General features: G+C 44.2%; 1 protein-coding gene across 1 annotated transcript in view; it reads left to right on the top strand.

The window, feature by feature from the left end:
• Window positions 1-3278: 3278 nt before the first annotated feature.
• ADARB2 (adenosine deaminase RNA specific B2 (inactive)) overlaps window positions 3279-18449 on the top strand; it is a 592089-nt gene continuing 576918 nt past the window's right edge. The window contains exon 1 of the mRNA XM_016962550.4: window positions 3279-3976. Within this exon, the coding sequence (XP_016818039.2) occupies window positions 3877-3976 (100 nt within the window). The 5' untranslated portion in view covers window positions 3279-3876. The remainder of the gene's footprint in view (window positions 3977-18449) is intronic.

The raw sequence follows: 18449 nt of genomic DNA, 5'->3' as shown, positions 1-18449 counted from the left end.
TCTGGCAACATGACACGAATCCAGACTTCACACTTCACCTTCGTAACCTCAGGGGGAAAATGAGGATGGTAAGGTCTTTCTGTCCACATTGTATGTTCATTCTGAGGAAAGAAAAATTCTGATTTGTTTATATATGTGTATATTATGCACACACATAGGCTTACTGAAGCTTTGAGTCACTTTTTAATGTATTTTTTGCTTATCTCAAGGAGGCTTGTAGAAGTTCACAAAATCTACCAATTTCAGGCTGCAGGATAAAATACCAGCAGGACATAGTGGTAACAACCCCAGACTGTGAAGTTAGGATGTGCTGAATGTGAATCCTGACTAGTAACCCGTGTGACTTGTAGCAAGTTACCTAAGTTGTCTGAGCCTCTATTTCCTCAACTCTGAAATGAATGTTGTTTCAGTCCTGCCGCCATCGAGGTCTTGTGCATTAAATGAGAGTCACTATAACATTTAAGCTCAGAACCAGACCTTGAGCAGAGCAAGCACTGCCCCAGTGGTAAATATCAGCATCTGCCATGCAAGGACACTTGTGTCCCAGGTCAGTGCCTGCACAGCAGCAAAGCCACAGAGAGACGTGGTTTTGCCTCTTGTGGTGCTTGTGATCTATGGAGAGACAGACATTGAAGGAACAAGCAGAATATCACACAGGAGACCTGTAACATTGTAGGACTGATGAGAGCAACAGTGAGTTGGGGGAGCTTTAAGCAACTCCCACAGGAGGACCCTTTCTGGCCTTGACTGAGAAAACTCCTCCTCCTGGCACACACATGCCACTTGGGTGAGGGGACTCACTGCGGAGGCAGCACTGCCCCTTCCATCCAGCCAAGGGCTCCTTCCTATGCCTCACCCGTCTCCCCCCGACCCCTATAGGTTCATGCCGGGCTGCAGTTGGCTTTGTAGCTGCCTGTTCCTCCTTGCACCCTCTCTGCTGGTGCTTTGTTTTGTGGGAAGAGCAGGGACTGAGCATGAAGTAGCTGGGGACACCACAGCGACATCTCCTGATGGGCACCGGGCAAGATTGGCTCCTGCTCCTGAAGCCTCTTCCAACTGCTGCTCATCCCACCACGTTGCCAAGCTGCGCTGAGGCACTGTAGGGAACAGGCAGGAGGTGAGGAGGCTCATCGGGGAATGGCAGCTTACCAGCACTGCTCACTCGCAGCCCTGCTTGCAACAGCAGAGTGAGACGTGCTGGAAACCACGCTGGAGTTAACGCACTTGTCGCTGCGAGCCTCTTCTTTAAAGCCCCTCTGTGATGAGAAACAAAGGCTTTCTCGCCCAGCCATCGCCCTAGCATCATCTATTATGCATCGTCTTATGCAAAATAAATAAAATACAGAAAACAGCAAGTATCTGTGAAAACAGCATTTTCATAAAGTATACAAAAATGAACCAATTGGAGGAACTTCAAGAAAAAGGTTTGCCAAAATTTTGATCGTAACTTTCAAATTAGGGTCTAAATGAAGTGTTCAAAGACAGTTTTCAGTTTTGTTTCCCCACTCCACCAACATCAGAAGAACATTTAACAGGCACGTTACTTTCCGGCCACCATACCTGCCCTTGGAGTGAAACAAGGGTTCATGTATACGAGTCTCCCAGACAGCACAGTTGCTCCGTGTGATGATGGAGCTATTGGGGCCATTAATAAATGCTGACCACCTTGTGGGGGCTGTGTGTGTGTGTGAAGCTCTTCTGAAGCACCTTCCTTCGGTGACTCCACCCCCGATGGGTTTTCTGCAGATACAGAAATAGGGCAACTCTGGATTAGTGCAGGCACATTGTGTGAAGCTCAGAAGTTTCACAGGCAGAGTCCTAGAGCTGTGTTTCTCGATATAGTTTAAGCACTCAAATATCTCGGGTATTGCAGAGAGGAAGTGAGAGAGCTATGTGCCTTCTCAACCCTCGCTGGGAATTACCAGCAGAGCTGAGCTGTGCTGTCATGGGAACAGGGTTGTTGAAGCCAGCCCTGAAGAGGGATGTCGGTTTGATGGTGGTCCTCAGTCTGACTTGGACTAGAAGGTTCAACATTCTAAAAGGAAAACGCAGAAGCCCTGTCTTTCTGAGGCTTGTCTGCAACATACGCTCATTCCTTCCAAATTATTTGCTGGAAAAAATTTAATAAATAATCATAGAGTAATTAACATGTTCCAGTTCCTGTCTATACTGGTTGATACTGATTCAACGAGTATGAATGAACTTATGAGGTGGGTGACGTTGTTATCCCGTTTACAGATGAGGAAACTGAGGCACGGTTTAATTTACCCAAGGTCATAGCAGTAGAGTTAAGATTTGAAATCAAATGTCTTACTCTCTCTCATCAATGAAAACTGAGCTACGATCTATCAGCTCGGCACATAACAACACAGGATCATCCTCATTATTTCCAATGTTCCCCAGAGTGATTATTTTTTCTTATGATAAAAATTATCTGGAAATTTCTAGGCACATAAGCAGCTGAAAAGGTTGCATGTGAGGCAATGAATAGCAGAAATATTTGTGTGCCATTTTTATATCAACATGTTAATGTGTGCTAATGAATTTTAGAGTGGATTTTTTTTAAAACATGACTATTGTAATTAAAAGCTTATGTGATTTAAATACAAGATGCAATGATGATTACCAGATTCTATTCCTCTTTATATTTTACATAAGACTTCCAGGGTTCCATAAGTATAATCTTGAAACATAGGACATTCCTGGAAAAAAAAATTGCTTAAAACTATTTCAGTGTGCAATCCACCTCTTTGTAAATGTTACTTTCTTCCATCCAAATATTACATTTGGCAACAAAACTCTCCACTGAGAGCCTTCTCTTCCTTTTGTGTCATTGTTCCCTAAATAAAGCAACACATGAAATTCCTGATGGCAAAAATCAGACTCAGATCCCAAAACCTCTGTCTTTATGCAAGATTTATCTTTTGCATTGGAAACGGCCAAGGAATATGAAGAGGGGAAAGAAGAGGCAAACAGACAAGCAAACAGACAAGCATGCAGGCTCTGAGGAATAAATGCCCCTCAGGACGCTGTCTCCTGGGGAATTGCAAACCTCAGTCCGTTTCTGAGGAAGTGCGGTCTCTGCATTTCTGAAAGAGGTATTTGCCCCCCTTGACACAAGGAGCATGGTAATGAATTGACTAGTTAAAAACTGTTGGTTGGAAAAACCCGTCCCTGTGTCTTTCTGAGCAGGGCGAGCTGAGCTGTCCGCGTGGCTGCGGCAGGAGGCCTCGTCCTCCCGGGCAGGGTCCCTCCCGGAGGCTCCTCCGGTCTCTCCCAGACGCACCCGCGCCGCGTCCTTGTTCCCCGGGAGCAGCCTCCCTCCAGCCGCCGGTCCTGGGAGCTTCACCGTCCAAACGGGAGCTGAGTTTGCAAGCGGCCAGGCGGCGGTGCGGCTGGTGCTGCTGCTGATGTCAGAGCCAGAAAGCAGTTGTGATTGGATCTAATTAGACGCTGCTGCAGCAAATAGACAAGCTCCCTGCGTGATTGGCTTCAAAGTGGCTGGTGCCAAACAACTAGCAGAGGCGCAAAAGTAGCCTCCCTGCGCTGGGAGCCCAGAGCAGGAGGCAGAGCCCGCGGGAAGCTCGGAGCACTCAGGACGCCGCGCGCCCTTCCCCGCCCTCCCTGACCAGGGAGCAGCTCGCTCCAGGCGCCCAGCCGAGGCCCCCAGCCCAGTGAGAGCAAGTCATAGAGAACAATTCGAGAGACAGAGAGAGACGGAGCGCGCTTTCCTGCTCAGTCCTGAAAAGTGAGCCGCTCCCGGGTTTGCAACCTCAAGCTTCGCAGCAGCGGCGGCGGCGGCGGCGGCTGCCGGGAAGGAGGCAGGTGCAGGTGCAGGAGGGAGGCGGCTCTGGGCTCCGCGCCTGGGTCTCGACCATGGCCTCGGTCCTGGGGAGCGGCAGAGGGTCTGGAGGGCTGAACAGTCAACTCAAATGCAAGTCCAAGAGGAGGAGGAGGCGGAGGTCCAAGCGGAAAGGTAAGGACCGCGTGGCGCGCCGGCCCCTGCCCCCCTTCACCCCCGGCTTCTCCACCCCGGCCTCTCATGGGGTCTCCGGGCTTGTTCGTTGTGAGCAGCTTCACTTTGGGGTGCTGGCGGGATGGCTGCTCGGTGCAGGGCGCTCGGGAGTTCAGATCCCGTGGAAATGTCTGGGGCCTCCTCTTGCCCAGAGGGGACAGTGAGCAGTCACGCTGCGACATGTTTGAGGGACCCAGACGAAGTGGGGCGAGGGCGGCGAGGAGCTCCCCGGGGACCCCGCGCGTCTCCGGGCCCCGCAGTCCCCAGTGGCCGGCCGGGCTGGCACTGCCTTCCACCCTCCGGAGGCCATCTCGTCTCCCGGTGCCAAAGGAATTACCCAAAAACGGGGGAACGAGCCCTCGCGCCAGCTACTCCCATCCAAACTGTCCCAGAGGAAGGGATAGGCGAAGCCCTGCGATCGCCTCTCCAAATTGGCTGGCAGTTTTTACTCAATGTGGTGCCCGTCGATTTGTAAACATTGGGTTGTAAAGAAAACACAGGGCTCGTCCTTGGAGAAATAAGCAGAAATGAATACAGGAAAACAGAAAGAAGCATCATATTTTGTTAGTGGTAGAAAAAAACCGCAAACCAGGAAAGCAGGAAAAGCAGCTTGCTGACAGCGGCCACTGACAAACTCAGCTGTGCCTTGTTACTGATATTCCTGGGGCTGGGCCGCGCTGAAGTTAGTCAATGCTACAGCAAGCGAGGGCTTCCACACTGGGGATTGTGCAAAATTAGCAATCACTCCAATATGAGAGCAATGCCCCCAGTGCCATCGTAGCCTGCGTGCATGCCAGGAAGAATTAAAAGATTCTTCTCATGCCGACCCTTCTCTCCTAGAGGAACCTGTGTTATTGTCAGTTCCTAGTGAGCCTGCAGGAGAAAGTTCAGTTCTAATCATGATTTGAAATGTGCTGATTTTTTTTTAAGTGAGGTAGAAGTATAAAGAACGGTTGGAAAAACACAGCTAGAATTGATCAGCTTTGCCAGTTGTTTGAAAGCAGGAGGCAACGTTAGGTGTGTTTGGGGTTGTCCATCTTTCCTGAAGAATTTTCATCTTTGCATTGGCCTAAGATAAGTTTCTACCAGACCGTTTCCTGTGTGCCCTCGAACCGTCACCAGGTCCTTTACTGCTTCTTCCAATAATAGAAATTATCCAGACAGTCAGCAGGCATAAATGTCAATAGCAAACAGTCATTCATTATGACCGAACGTCAGGACCACTGGGAGGGATTGGCCCCCACAACTTCCTCAAAAGGTTTTGGAGCCTTTGGTTTCAGAAGGGGGGTGATGTGGTTCTCTTTTACCTCTCAGCTGCTAAGTGTGCGCTTGCGATTCACTTTGTTGTTTGAAATTATCATTTTGAAACAGACCTGTTAGTGTCCTCCAAAGATAATGCCAACACAAAGTGGCATTGATATTGAGAAAGTCACCGGATTGAATAATGAATATGACTTTTAAAAGAGGAAAAAGGAAGCATCATCTTTACACTTGAAGTGTTCACATTTCCCAATATTTTTTGATTAGTCTATTTAAATATTTAGAGTTGAAGAATGTGGAGTAATAGTTCACAATAATGCATTTTATAAATATAAACAGGAGGAAAGTGTTGCCTTTCTCGAAATTCACTTGCCTTACCGGGAAGCGTCAGTCATGCTATCTTAGAAAGTATTCAATTTAGGGGGAAAAAGGAAATCTGGGGAAAGACTTCATTTGCTATAAACTTAACTTTAGCAATTCAAAATAAAACTCCTATAGCAAATATTTCCATACCTTCGTTATTTTGAATATGTCAAGTCCCTTAATTTTCATAGCCAAAAATTGAAGTGGGAAAGGGCATTCAGGTTTTGTACACTGATTTCTGTTACGAAGAGATTTCTGGCGTGCGGGAGAATTTCCCAGGGCACCTGCCGGCAGCTATCTTGATAGGAAAGTCAAATCAAACTGCTAAATATTCAATTTTTGGGGAAACATTAACCATGTAGATGCACCTGATCAAATTAAAAGGTAACGTAACCAGCTAAGAGACATATTAAATAATTATTTGCATTTTCCTGGGAATTGATTACTTCATCTGTGATACCTAGTTATTACAGATGCTGATATTTTTTATTTTATAAAAACAATGGTGTGTTTAAATTATGTTCTAATTGTCATGAATCTTAACAACCATAAATGAATAGAATAACCTCAATTTTAAGCTTATCTGATATTAAAACTCTATACTTGCCACAATTTAAAATCCACGTGTGTATGAGAGACTGTTAAGGAATTCTAGTGTGGCTCTATTGGGTGCTAACTGAAGGCACTGACAGAAGCACAAGGTAAGGGCTGTTCTTATGGGGGAATAAAGACAATTAAGATACATGCTGACCCTGTTGCCTGTGAGATGCGTATTTCCACCTAGTCTAAGGGACAAGAATCATTCTTGAAGATGCATGATAACTTTAATTTCCCAGTGTGGTGACATCTGGCTCCTTTTCTATGTGTGACTCTGAGAGTGACTTTGGCATGATATGCTTCTTACCAAAATGATCTGTGAGCTCTGAAATAAAGCATGCCGGGGCTACCGCTGAAGTGTGGTCAGGACACAATACTTTCATTAAGTATAATCCATAGTCTTGGAAATGATATTTTTTTCTGTGGAAGGTATATTTTAGTTACTATGCCACAAAGGCAGCTGTATGTATCTTTTAAAAAAAAAAAAAACACCTTCGTCACAGAATATGACTTTCAGGTATTATTTGGCAGGAACCTGTATTTCTCTCTCAGATAAACTTTAAAGAAGATTCTCAGAATATGTCTCCCCACACATCAATCCTACTTCTGTTATTTTACTGGGACCTAGTGTTGTACAATTTTGCATTTTCTGTGTTATTTTTCAGCAGGGACTTTCTTTTAGAAATTATTCATAAATGGTTTAAATTTTTTATGTAAATGAAAAATGCCAAAATTTGACTCTCATATGAGAGAAAAGCTGCTGAAAAAAAAAAGAACTGTGAGAAGGACAGGGAAAACCTTTCTCATTTTTACATCGTGGCAAAGCAACATTCACATCCCATGACACATGCCAGACACGTCAGTGTGTCCCGCGCCTGCCTCACTCAGAGGCGTTCGGAAAATAGTAGCACTTGGAGGTTATGGAGACTGTTACCTGCCATCACTAAATACCCCTGGAGTTCATTTCTCACACAGTACCAGGAGATTGCACTTTATTTTATAGTTCTTGGTAATTATGTACAACAAAATCCATATTATGTGGTTATATAGAGTAATATCTGCCTGTATTAGAAAATAGCTCAATGTGTAAGTATTAAAAAATGATACATTTTAACCAAAAAATAATAAAAAGATGTTTTTTTGGTTAATATCCGTTCAACCAGGTAGAATAAGAGGCAGAACTCATCAAAACAGTATAGTAAATAAAAATAAATCACTTTAAAATATGCCAATAATTCTCTGAACCCTGGAATAACTTCAGGGTAATACGTATGAGGAATTTCTTAAATGTTTTTAGTTACTAAAACAGTGCATATATTGTTTTGTCTGTTTTTCTCTCTTTTGTGAATGTATTTTTTTTCTAAAAGAAGCTATGCATTGGCATGAAAGGCATTTTGCAAATGAAATATTTTTAATCTTCTACCCATTACTGTGTACAATGTGTAAAATGACTGAAGTTTCCAGAATTTTTCTTTGAAAAAGGCTGTTTCAAGGCAAACATATTTGGAAATAGATTGAGGGCCAATCCAAAATCAGCTGGTTCCACAAGGTACATTGGAGGCTGGGGTTTTAGAAGCGGCGTGTCAATCTTCACAGAGTGGAAAGGGGAAGGGGCTTCAGGGGTGACTGGCCGTGCAGGATCCACAATCATCCGGGGCCGGTCGGGTTGCATTTGAGCTTTGGCACAGGACACCTCTTTGAGGCATTTGACAGCAAAATAAGTTATCTTGAAATTTAGGCATTGTTCTAGAGTGGTTGGTTATACAGAGTTTTAGAAACTTGAAAATGCATTTTGAGCACGAGGTAGCTCTATAAAAGTAAAGCCATGACTCATGGGAAGGTGTGGAGAACGGGCAGGTTGCTGAATGTTGTGAAATGCAAATAAAAAGTTGGCAAAAGGAACAAAATAAGTCGAGCAGATGGATGGCAGACGCCGGCTTGCTGTGAAATGAAAATCCATGAAAAATTAATGAAATAGAAAGATTGTGCTGAGGATGAGGGCAGAGCGGCCGTGGGCTCCGCAGCCCCTGCAATGCTACAGTCGTCCCCGCCGGTGTCACCCTGGCTGGCCAGGGACACAGTCCTGCACCGCCGGCCAGAGCCCCACATCCTCCGCTTATCTCGCTCACTGACAGCTCAAGAGGAAGGGCTGGATTTACTGATAAAATCAAATTGATTCAACCGTTAACCAGCATCTAATTGTGTGGTGCTTTTTTTCCCCCTTTCTCTTTTTAAAAATTTTCTATCAGTGCCTCTGGTTTCTAGTGGCCCGTGTAATAACAGTAATTGGAGCTTGCTTCAAGGGCATTAGATATGACGTGCGAGTTTGAATGTAGAATAAAAATATGGGATTCGTGTATCCATATCTAAACAGGGGTGACTCGGTTCCTGCAGAAGAACCACCTCAGAAGAGCATTACGTAAGGAAACATAGAAAAGGAAATTGTTTTTTTTTTTTTTTTTGAGGCATGAAAAGATAACTTATGTCCTAAAAGCATTTAATGTTCAATTTTAAAACTATACATCTGTATAGTATATATATACACACATACATATTATATATATACATGTATATTACTATGTATGTATGTATATGTATACACACGGTAAAAGCAGCTGAAACATTTGAGCAATTTTTATACCCCCTACTTCTTTTTCCAAAGTAGTAGAAAATGAAAGTCAGTATTTTTGCAATATGAACAATTTTGAACAACTCCTAAAACCAAAATTATTGTAATACTCTGCTTCTCATCTTTTAAAAATATTATATCAAAATAGATATTGCAGTTTTAAATTTGGTTCTTAATTACTAGCTCACAAGATTTCTAAAAGGATGATTTTCCACATTGTAAGCAAGACTTTAAAAGCCCTTATTGCCATTTTGAAACCGAATATACGAATAAAGGTGAATGAATGCCAAGTGAACTATGAAAAGCCTGGCTGCCCTTCACAGAATATTCAAACTACTGTGTGTTGATGCCGTCTCTGTGGTTAGGATAGCTCAAGAAAAGCAGCAGGGGCTGCACCCTGCCTGGTGTGTGGCCGAGAACCTGATTCGTCTTGCTAAGTATTTGCAAATAGAATGAAACTAAATTAATCTCTATCTGTACAATTAAAAGTTTTTTCTCCACTCAGAGAAACAGAGGCTGCTTAATACTTGATTTTTCAAAGACGATTGTTTATTCCTAGCTTTTGATATAACTCAATTAAGAACATACCAATATCAAATAGAGACATTGCATTCAAAAAGAGAAGAAAAAATGCTTATAAAATTTTTGGTTCACAGGGACAGCTAACGTGCTCTGGTGAGACTTTAGAAAACAGGAAGGGAAGGGAACATTGAGAAATTTAGGACCTTGGAGCCAGAACTCCTCTCTGCTTGCATATGTTACTGTCTTAGTATCAAGACATCCGTGTTCAGCAATTAAAATTGGGCTTTTATTTACTCGTTTATTTGATTTAAAAGGAATGGAGGACGGGGCTATTTTATCTGATTGCTTGCCTGACATCGTTTAAGCAACGCCCTAGCAAACAGGGCTCGTAGGCCCTGAATCTCCATCTGCAAGTTTGTGAGTGAATCCATTTTCCCGGAAACCACATCCAAATATTAGCAACTTAGAAACTGACATGTTTGCTTTTCAAGAGATCCGCAATCTCCCTCCAGCCCCTAAAATTTGGTCATTTGCAAAGATAGCAGACTTTTCTGAAGAACGATCTATATTTGGAAATAAAGAGTTAATCTGAATTTCCCAGGCCCTCCATATGCACTGTGGATATTTAATCACCTTTTATCCTAGTCATAGGTATTGAGTAGGAAGAGCAGCAAAATAATTACATTGTATTATTTTATTGACGGCGAATGAATACAGTTAGTATCTAGTTTCTGGCAGGAAAATGTCTGGTAAGTCCTCTTTGGGTTATAAAATACATATATATTGGAATTTAGTATCATCTGTTTTAAATTACAAAAATGATCAATAGTTAACGTTCAGTTTTTTAATGTCAAAACAGCAGACAGATCATCTAAATTCCATATTTATATTAAGGAGGGGATTTTATACTTAAGAAATAGTGTCCAATAAATCATGCATTCCTATAAACAAAGAAGAGTAACATGTGTGCTTAAGTTCGAAGAGAACTATGATATAAATGCTCAGGTGACTTAGATTTTAAGGAAATTTATTTCAACTCTCTAAGAGGTGAAATTTTTGAAAGTTTTTTCAGCTGTGTACACTTAAAATTGTGGCATTCAGTTGGCTTCGTTGAGCTGCTTCCAAGGCAGAGGGCAACTAGGATCCTCGTGTTTGTGTAACTGAACGGCTAATTCAGTTCTGATGCAAATGGTCACACCAGCTGAAGCCTCACGCAGAAGAGGGCCACACTGTGTACAAGCAAAATCTCCCACGGATCAGAAAGAGAAACCCAGCAGTGGGGATGCAAAGGTGAAAGAGGGCAGTTATTATTTTTGGTGTTAAGTACCGTCTCACTCCGACGGATCTCTAACTCAAATCTGGCCACATTCATCACTGCATGTCTTTTTAACGGTGCCAACAACAGATCACTCATTTGCAAAACAGATCCAGATTTCTCTCTGTGGCTATTGTTTTGCCATTTGGATCATAAATAAAATGAACATTGCTCAGAATCTATTTGTAAACCCACTTCTCTAGGGCCTCTAATAGATGGAGTGAATCTTACGCCCAAATGATAGCTCAACACTTTCAGGTGATTTGCACATAATGGAAAGAATTCCTTTAAACCCCTTAACCAGGATGTGCTTTGGAGAATTTATCGATTTAATTAATCTGTGCTGCTCCATTTATTTGAGACGAAGTCTTTGATTCTTGTTTCCCACTGCCGACAGGCAGAAGCTCTGCCTCATCATTTCCCTAATGTCTGACGTGATTTCTCAAATACGTCTTCTCAAAGGTGGTATTAAAATAGGATGGGGAGCTCAGTTCTCAGAAACTGGAGCCTCCTCCTACCTGAAAATGCTAACCCAAGTCAAATCTCTTCTTATGGCTAAAAACAAACAAGAGTAGAGGGTCCTTACTGTTGCTAAGAAGCAGGACTTGAGACCCATAGCAGGAGAGCTCAAAGCATATATCTAGGGCACTGATAATGATTAAACAAAAAGCAGGTTTTATTAGTTTAAGTCCACCGGAAGTACAAAAATGTCCTCTCTTTAAAATAATTGCAATATTTCCTAAAAGTGTAATTGCATTTGGGAAAAAAATGCAATTTAATAAACATGACAGAAACATCAGCAGAATAGATTCTGACCTCCTCCAAACCCCAAGTCTGGCTGGGTTCACTCATCCCTGTCTGGAGCAGATGCTGTGCTTGCATTGGGCTTATAGCTGTGAAAATAGCCACATTCTTAAAGGAAGTACCTGCCCTCTTTGTGTTAGACTGTGTTCAGGACTGAGGACAGAAATGTAAAATATATACAAGCTCAGACACTATCTGATGTGTACAATTAAAAAGGACATTGTTTTTATAAATTTGGGGATCTACAAATGATTTGTTTTATTAAAAAACAATACCTTTTACTATTCCTTAGGTAAAGAAAAACATAGGTAGCCTAATTTAACCACAGACACAAAGATATTTTATTCATGCTTCAATTCTAAATGTTACTACTACAGATAACCTTTTTAAAGGACTATCCAGATTCTCAAAGAATTCTAACAGAGAGTTTTCAATCCAAAATATATGGCTCAAGGAGAAATTTTGAAAATTCTCAGAATTCTATGCCAATTTTTTCTGAAGAAGAAATAATTTTGAGATAAACATCATTGTTGGAGTTCTAGGAAAAGTACTAGGATAAGCAGTAGCTTTTGAAAAAACTCCAAGACAGTAGCATGAGGAATGTAGAAACTTTGACAGCCCTGAGTGATACCGAACTGAGAGCAAAAGCTGTTGCCTCTAGAAGTATAATACCTTTGATGTGTAGCAAAGCATTATTCCAACATCCGTATACTGTTTCACTCTCAGGAACTAAAGATGGGTATATATTCAGCACTGACTGACATGCAGGGAAATATTTATTAGTCATTTAGGAAGTTAAGTTTCTTTGTTTTTAAGTATAACAAATGTGAGAGTTCATATAATTTTATGTATTCACCTGAGTTTTTAATCAAATTTTTGCTTCAGGGAAGTTAAATCATGACAGGGGCTCTTGTATGTGGGTAATGAATAGAAGGCATGCCGTTAACATGTGCACTTGTGTGTTTGTGCAGATGTCTAATATATGCACACGACGTAGAGGGATGACAGACTCAAGAGGTAAAGCACAAAAGCGTTTATTCAAATAGAGAAAGTTGAAATATTAAAAGACTCCCCAGCTCTAGAACAGCAGCAGTCTAATACAAACATTACAAAAATCATGTAGAGAAAGAAATCTTCACTAAACCTCTGAGAGCACAAATTCTTTGGGAGGCAATGAAAAAGAATGTTGGTTTGTGACTGTGTTTTAGAGTATGGAGAGAAACACTGATTGCTTAATTGTAAAAATTGCAAAACATCATTGTTTAAAGTCTCCCTTTGTGCATATTTTACACCAACTGAAATAAATCTTTTTGTCATTGCCACTAATAACAAAAAATATATCTTCTTACATCATAGAAGAGAAATCACCACCACATTGGTGTGAAGGAAGGGATTTTAATGGAGAGAGAGACAAAGAATAACTTCCAAGTCTCTTCTTGTGCCTGATTAAAGTTCATCTTTCTTGCATTTTGTTTTATGTAGCTACCAATACAGAAAGAACACTTGATTTTAAAGTATGGTGCGTGCTGTCCAATTCTGCTGTGTTTGCAATTTTGCCTTAAACATTATATGTGTCTTTAGACAAAAACTGTATTGGGAATGAGTCTTATTTATTTATTTATTCATGTGTAAATCTATCTCCAGTGCCTACTGTGAGACAGGCAAAGAGTGAGGCATCACAATGACATGAGCAAAAGGAGTGGACGCGGCCCTTCCTCCTGAGCTTCTATTGTTTATGGAGATACAGAGGCACACACATGAAATCCGAACAGGGAACAAAAATAACCTTCCGTGATCTCAACACTATATATATACATAAATTATCATCAGATGGGCTTACAAAAATAGATTTCTATTGTATTTCCTTTATTATATCAAGTGAAAGTTCTTTGTAAAACTAAACCGTTAAAATGTAAACCCCTTTAAGTTTGAACATTTCTATTCTTTCTACAATATCAAAACATAATAGCTACTCAATTAAAACCCACTGAGAAAACTGATTGCGTTTTTGTAATAAGAATTTCTTAAATAATCGGAACTCTCTGGGAGAGGGGAACATTTTCGGGGGAGGCTGTGGAGAGATGGGCTGAGCTGTCGTCTTTTACACAGGGCAGCACTCAGCGTGGATTAGGGTTTGGAGGTGGCTTCCATGACCACCTTTGGGGTGACGAGACGAGCAGAGAAGACGTCTTCCTTGGTTTTGCTCTGCGGGGCTCCCCGCAGGTGTGGGTGCTGGTGGTGCTTCCTCCTTTGTTGGGATTTCTCAAGAATGGGGGCCAAAATCCACATCTCTGGGCCCCCAGAAACCAGCATAGAGACTGTCTCGCCGCATACCACGAATACATGCTTGTTGTAGAATTTATTATCAGATTTACATTGTACATTTACAAAGCGCCCTGTCGGGTTTATTTTTAAGCCACAGTTATGTAAATTGGAGTCTGTCCATTCAGCAAACATTTACTGAACACCTTTCGTTGTCAGTCACTGTGCTACATGGTAGAGATTAAGCAGGAACAGAAGCTCTAGAACACGTTCTAAAAACGCCAGAGAGCAAGTCTGAATGTGGCCTTCTCCGTGGTCTCTGTTGAAGATGGGCGCCCTCACTGTCCTTCCCCGGGCCCTCTCCCTGGCCCCTCTGCTGTGCTTCCAGCATGGGCCCCTGAGGTCTCACTGGGATGCACACGCTCCTCCCCACACTCCTCCCTCCTGAATGCACAGCTGCTCTCCAGTCTCCCTCACCTGCAAGCAGGTCCCCAGCTCCCCATCTACGGAGAGCCGGGCACTGCCCAGGGCCCAGGACCCTCTGGCTTCTTGCAGCTCAGGGCAAGTGCTGCCTGCCTATCTCATGAAAAAGCCAGGCAGCCGGGGAAACCGAGGACTCTGACTCTCAACAGAGCATGGGCTCTTTGGTGACCAAGGACGGCATCTCTTTGCCTGGAGGTCGGTCATGTGAAGCAGGATACACACTCATCTGTCTCACACGATTTACAGAGTCATCCATAGAGTCACAGAAGGTGCTGGCAGCACCATGTCCACGCAATACTGTGGATATTCGATAGGGAACGGAAAAGGCGACAGTCACCCAGTGTGAATGGTCCCTTGTTTCTATGTAGACAGCATGTCTCTTGGTCTTATCTTATTAGATAACTTTGGAATCATATCAATCACCCATCATCCAACTATCTACCATCTACCTTACTGATCTGTCATCTATCACCTAGAATCTAAACAATCTATCATCTGTTCCTTTTCTCTCACACACACTAACTAAGCAGGAGACATATGTAGAGGCTACACCCAACCGCACCGTAGAGAATAAATAAAATTCTGTCATATGTGCTACTTGCCTAGGCTCTGCTCATTTTTGGCCACAGGAATATTGGCTGCAGCAGTTGGGCAGAGATCCTTACCCGTAATAGTATTTAGTAATACCTCAAAACTGGAACATCAGGGAAACTAAAAATGCGAGTTGCTAAAATGGAAATCAGTCAATAGATTGAATGCTCTATACTGTTTGTACATATTTATGCGTAATCACTGATAAACACAGTAGAATTCTGGGGTTAGCCCCTGTACTCTTTACTATGAAAACATTTTATCCGTAGTCCAGTGTGGCTGAGGAAATGGTCTTCATGCCTCTCTCCCTGGGACTTCTCTCCTTCCTTCGGTTCGGGCTGAGCTGATTTCTTAGTGTTTCCCAGGACAGCTTCACCCGCACCTCTAGAAAGGTTAGTGTCTTGTGTCAGCGTTCTTGTCACTCATAACAAAAAACGCATCTGCGGCTGAGGACATTCAAACTTCGCATACGAGTGCTGCAGCGTGGCCTTCTGTCCTGGAAGTGAACGTCTTTGCTCCCGGCTCTCTCGGGTGTTGCCCCGGGTGTGTGGGTAATTCCCCCGCTGCGGGGTCCTGGGTGTCTCTTCTGGGGGGTGGGGGGCTTTCCCTGCTTCAGGGTCCTGGGCGTCTCTTCTGGGTGGTGGGGGGGTTTCCCTGCTTCAGGGTCCTGGGCGTCTCTTCTGGGGGGTGGGGGGCTTTCCCTGCTTCAGGGTCCTGGGCGTCTCTTCTGGGTGGTGGGGGGGTTTTCCCTGCTTCAGGGTCCTGGGCGTCTCTTCTGGGGGGTGGGGGGCTTTCCCTGCTTCAGGGTCCTGGGCGTCTCTTCTGGGTGGTGGGGGGTTTTCCCTGCTTCAGGGTCCTGGGCGTCTCTTCTGGGGGGTGGGGGGCTTTCCCTGCTTCAGGGTCCTGGACGTCTCTTCCCAGGGGGTGGGGGTGTTCCCCCGCTACAGGGACCTGGGCGTCTCCTCTTGGGGGGGTGTTCCCCCACTACAGGGTCCTGGGCGTCTCTTCTGGGGGGGGGGTGTTCCCCCGTTACAGGGTCCTGGGCGTCTCTTCTGGGGGGTGGGGGGCTTTCCCTGCTTCAGGGTCCTGGGCGTCTCTTCCTCTGGGCTGCAGGACTCACTTGCGAGTGTTTTTCATGTGACTCTGAAGCAGTGACATGTGATTTATTCTGATGTATTTTTGCAAGAAGGAATGACATTCTAGTCTGGGCTCATGTCAGAAAGAGGCCCCCCCACCCTTGACGGAGAAGAAATAAATAGAACCGCGTGTGTGCCACAGCCATGTGACATCACGAGACCACTCCGGTTCAGGAGTCAGGGACGTGCCCCTTTACTCACATCCGAGGCAAAAGTATATTCACTAAAAATTCATGAGATGGGATGTATCTATTTTACAGCACGTTAACGCGGCCCCTGAGGTTAGCACGATGCAGGGAGGACATGTCCTGGCAGGTTCATCTGGTTGGGACTTTCCTTCTCTGCAGGGTCCATGCGCTCAGTCAGGTGTGAATCAGTGCAGTGCGTCTGTTTAACTGATTGTCCGTTTGGCCCTTAGGCAATAGGAACTAAAGATTAATAACTAATATTTACTGAGCCCTTATCCTGTCCTAACAGCTTCATGTGCATTGCCTCATTTAATCCTCCCAACAACACTACAAGGCAGTGACATTTATTGTCTTCATTTTACAGCGTTGGCGTGGAGAGGTTAGAGCAAGTACCTGTGGCCCCTCGTCAGGCATTGTGGCTGTCCACATTCTCCCTAAGACACCCCTGCTTATTAAAGTTCTGTGGCCCCCTCCCTAGGTTACATCCTCTCTCCCACAAAGGATAGACGTGGCTAGGGTCCCCCATTTTGAATATGGAGCTTCCGGACCAATTTATTCTTTCCTCTGGTTCTTCTTTTATTGCTCTATGGGACATGAAGCTCTTCCAGGACCCCGCCAGACTGTGGCTCACTGAGGCAGAGAGCACAGTGGGACCCTGGCCATGGAAATGAGGAGCATCATCACTTTCTGTCGGGGACCCAGGATGATAGGCAGGCCCTCCTGCTGCTGTGCACACAAGGAGCCTCTGAGGCTGCTGGGGTTTGGGGGACTGGCTCTGATGGAGATGCTTTTGGGGGCTTGGTGTATCTGGCCCTTGGGAACGAAGATAAACCAGGCAGGCGATGTGCCCTGACCTCTCAGGGAGAAGAGTGCTTTCACCTGATCCTGTGAGAGTGTCCTTCGACACCACCAGGACACAGATAACAGCTCTTTACAGTTAGAATAATTAGCCGGGCAAGAATTGTGCACCTCATGGTTCTCTATGGGCCAGATGCAGAGATGGGTGCAGCTGAAAAGCCAGCAGCAGAAAAAGCCCCAGTTCTGAGGACACACAGGCACATGCACGCGCTTTTAATCTTGGCTGCACGCTTTTCAGCTGTATGTTTTCAGCTTCATTTTACCTTGCGCACCTCTTTAAAGACCCCATCTTCAAATATGGTCACACTGTGAGGCACCACAGGTCAGGACTTAAATGCATGAATTTTGGGGGAATACCATTCAGCCCATGACAGAGAGAAAACCACAGAAATTCACCTTCGGAAACATTTTCTGAAAACTAAAGCTTACGGTTAGGGTATCAGTGCCCTTTTCCCAGAAACATTATCTCTACCTCAATAAGGGCCAGAAAATTCATAAATCCCATCTTCATCCCTGTAGCATCACTGCTAGAGAAACCATCACATCTCCAGGGTGAGAAATACTTTTGGAATTGAACTAACCTCTGATTAGGTTCCCCTTGATTTCTTTGCCACGCGGTGCCCTCTAACAGGGTGGTTAGAAGGTAAGTAGTTTTATTTCATTCCACCTTTTGATTTCTCCCTTCCTGGCCCTTTGGAAGGTGCCCATTTCTCATTAAAGGTGGAGAGAACCGTGGTGATTCTAAGAAGGGCTGCTGTCCCCTGTGCAGGTGGCAAGCGGACCGTTCTCACTTCTCGCTGACGGTTCTTTTCCCAGGTTTGATAAGGTCTGCTTCATAACTCTCTTATGGGGAGGTAAAAAGGACCTAAGACACCATCAACTAAACTGTGTCTCTATCTCCTGGATGAGGGAAGTGAGGCCCAAAGAATGCAAGTGGCTACCGAAGAAAGCGAGATGGTGAGAGCAAGCCTGAATCAGAGCCTGGTCCCTCCGGCCCCACCGGCTGTTCTTTGCTTAAGAAGGGACCAAGGCCCTGGAGCAGGATTGAACAGGTGGGTTCAGAAAGACCACGGGGAGATCTCAGGTCCCCAGAGGACGGGAGCACAAAACTCAGGAGCAGATGTTCTCTGGGCAATGTAGAATGAATCGCCACTTAGAAAAGACACTGCTGGAAGCTCTTCCATGCTGCTGTTAAAACAGAAGTCTCAGAAACGGTGTGTTAGCAGTGGCCGTAAAAGCTACATCACAGGACCATGACACACAAGAGCCTTCTGAGAAGGGGCACGCACTCCCGTTTCCAGGGAGATACCGAATAGCGTGCAGCCCAGCTCACACCTTAGTGACCTGTGTTGTCCACACCTGTGTGTGCAGGTGCGTGTATGTGCATGTGTACACATGAATATGAATATAGGACACCTTAGCGTGT

This window comes from Pan troglodytes, chromosome 8 (assembly GCF_028858775.2).
Source record: "Pan troglodytes isolate AG18354 chromosome 8, NHGRI_mPanTro3-v2.0_pri, whole genome shotgun sequence".
In the NCBI taxonomy this organism is placed as follows: domain Eukaryota; kingdom Metazoa; phylum Chordata; class Mammalia; order Primates; family Hominidae; genus Pan; species Pan troglodytes.
The sequence above is the reverse complement of the archived record's forward strand: the minus strand, read 5'-3'. Positions and strand labels throughout refer to the sequence as shown.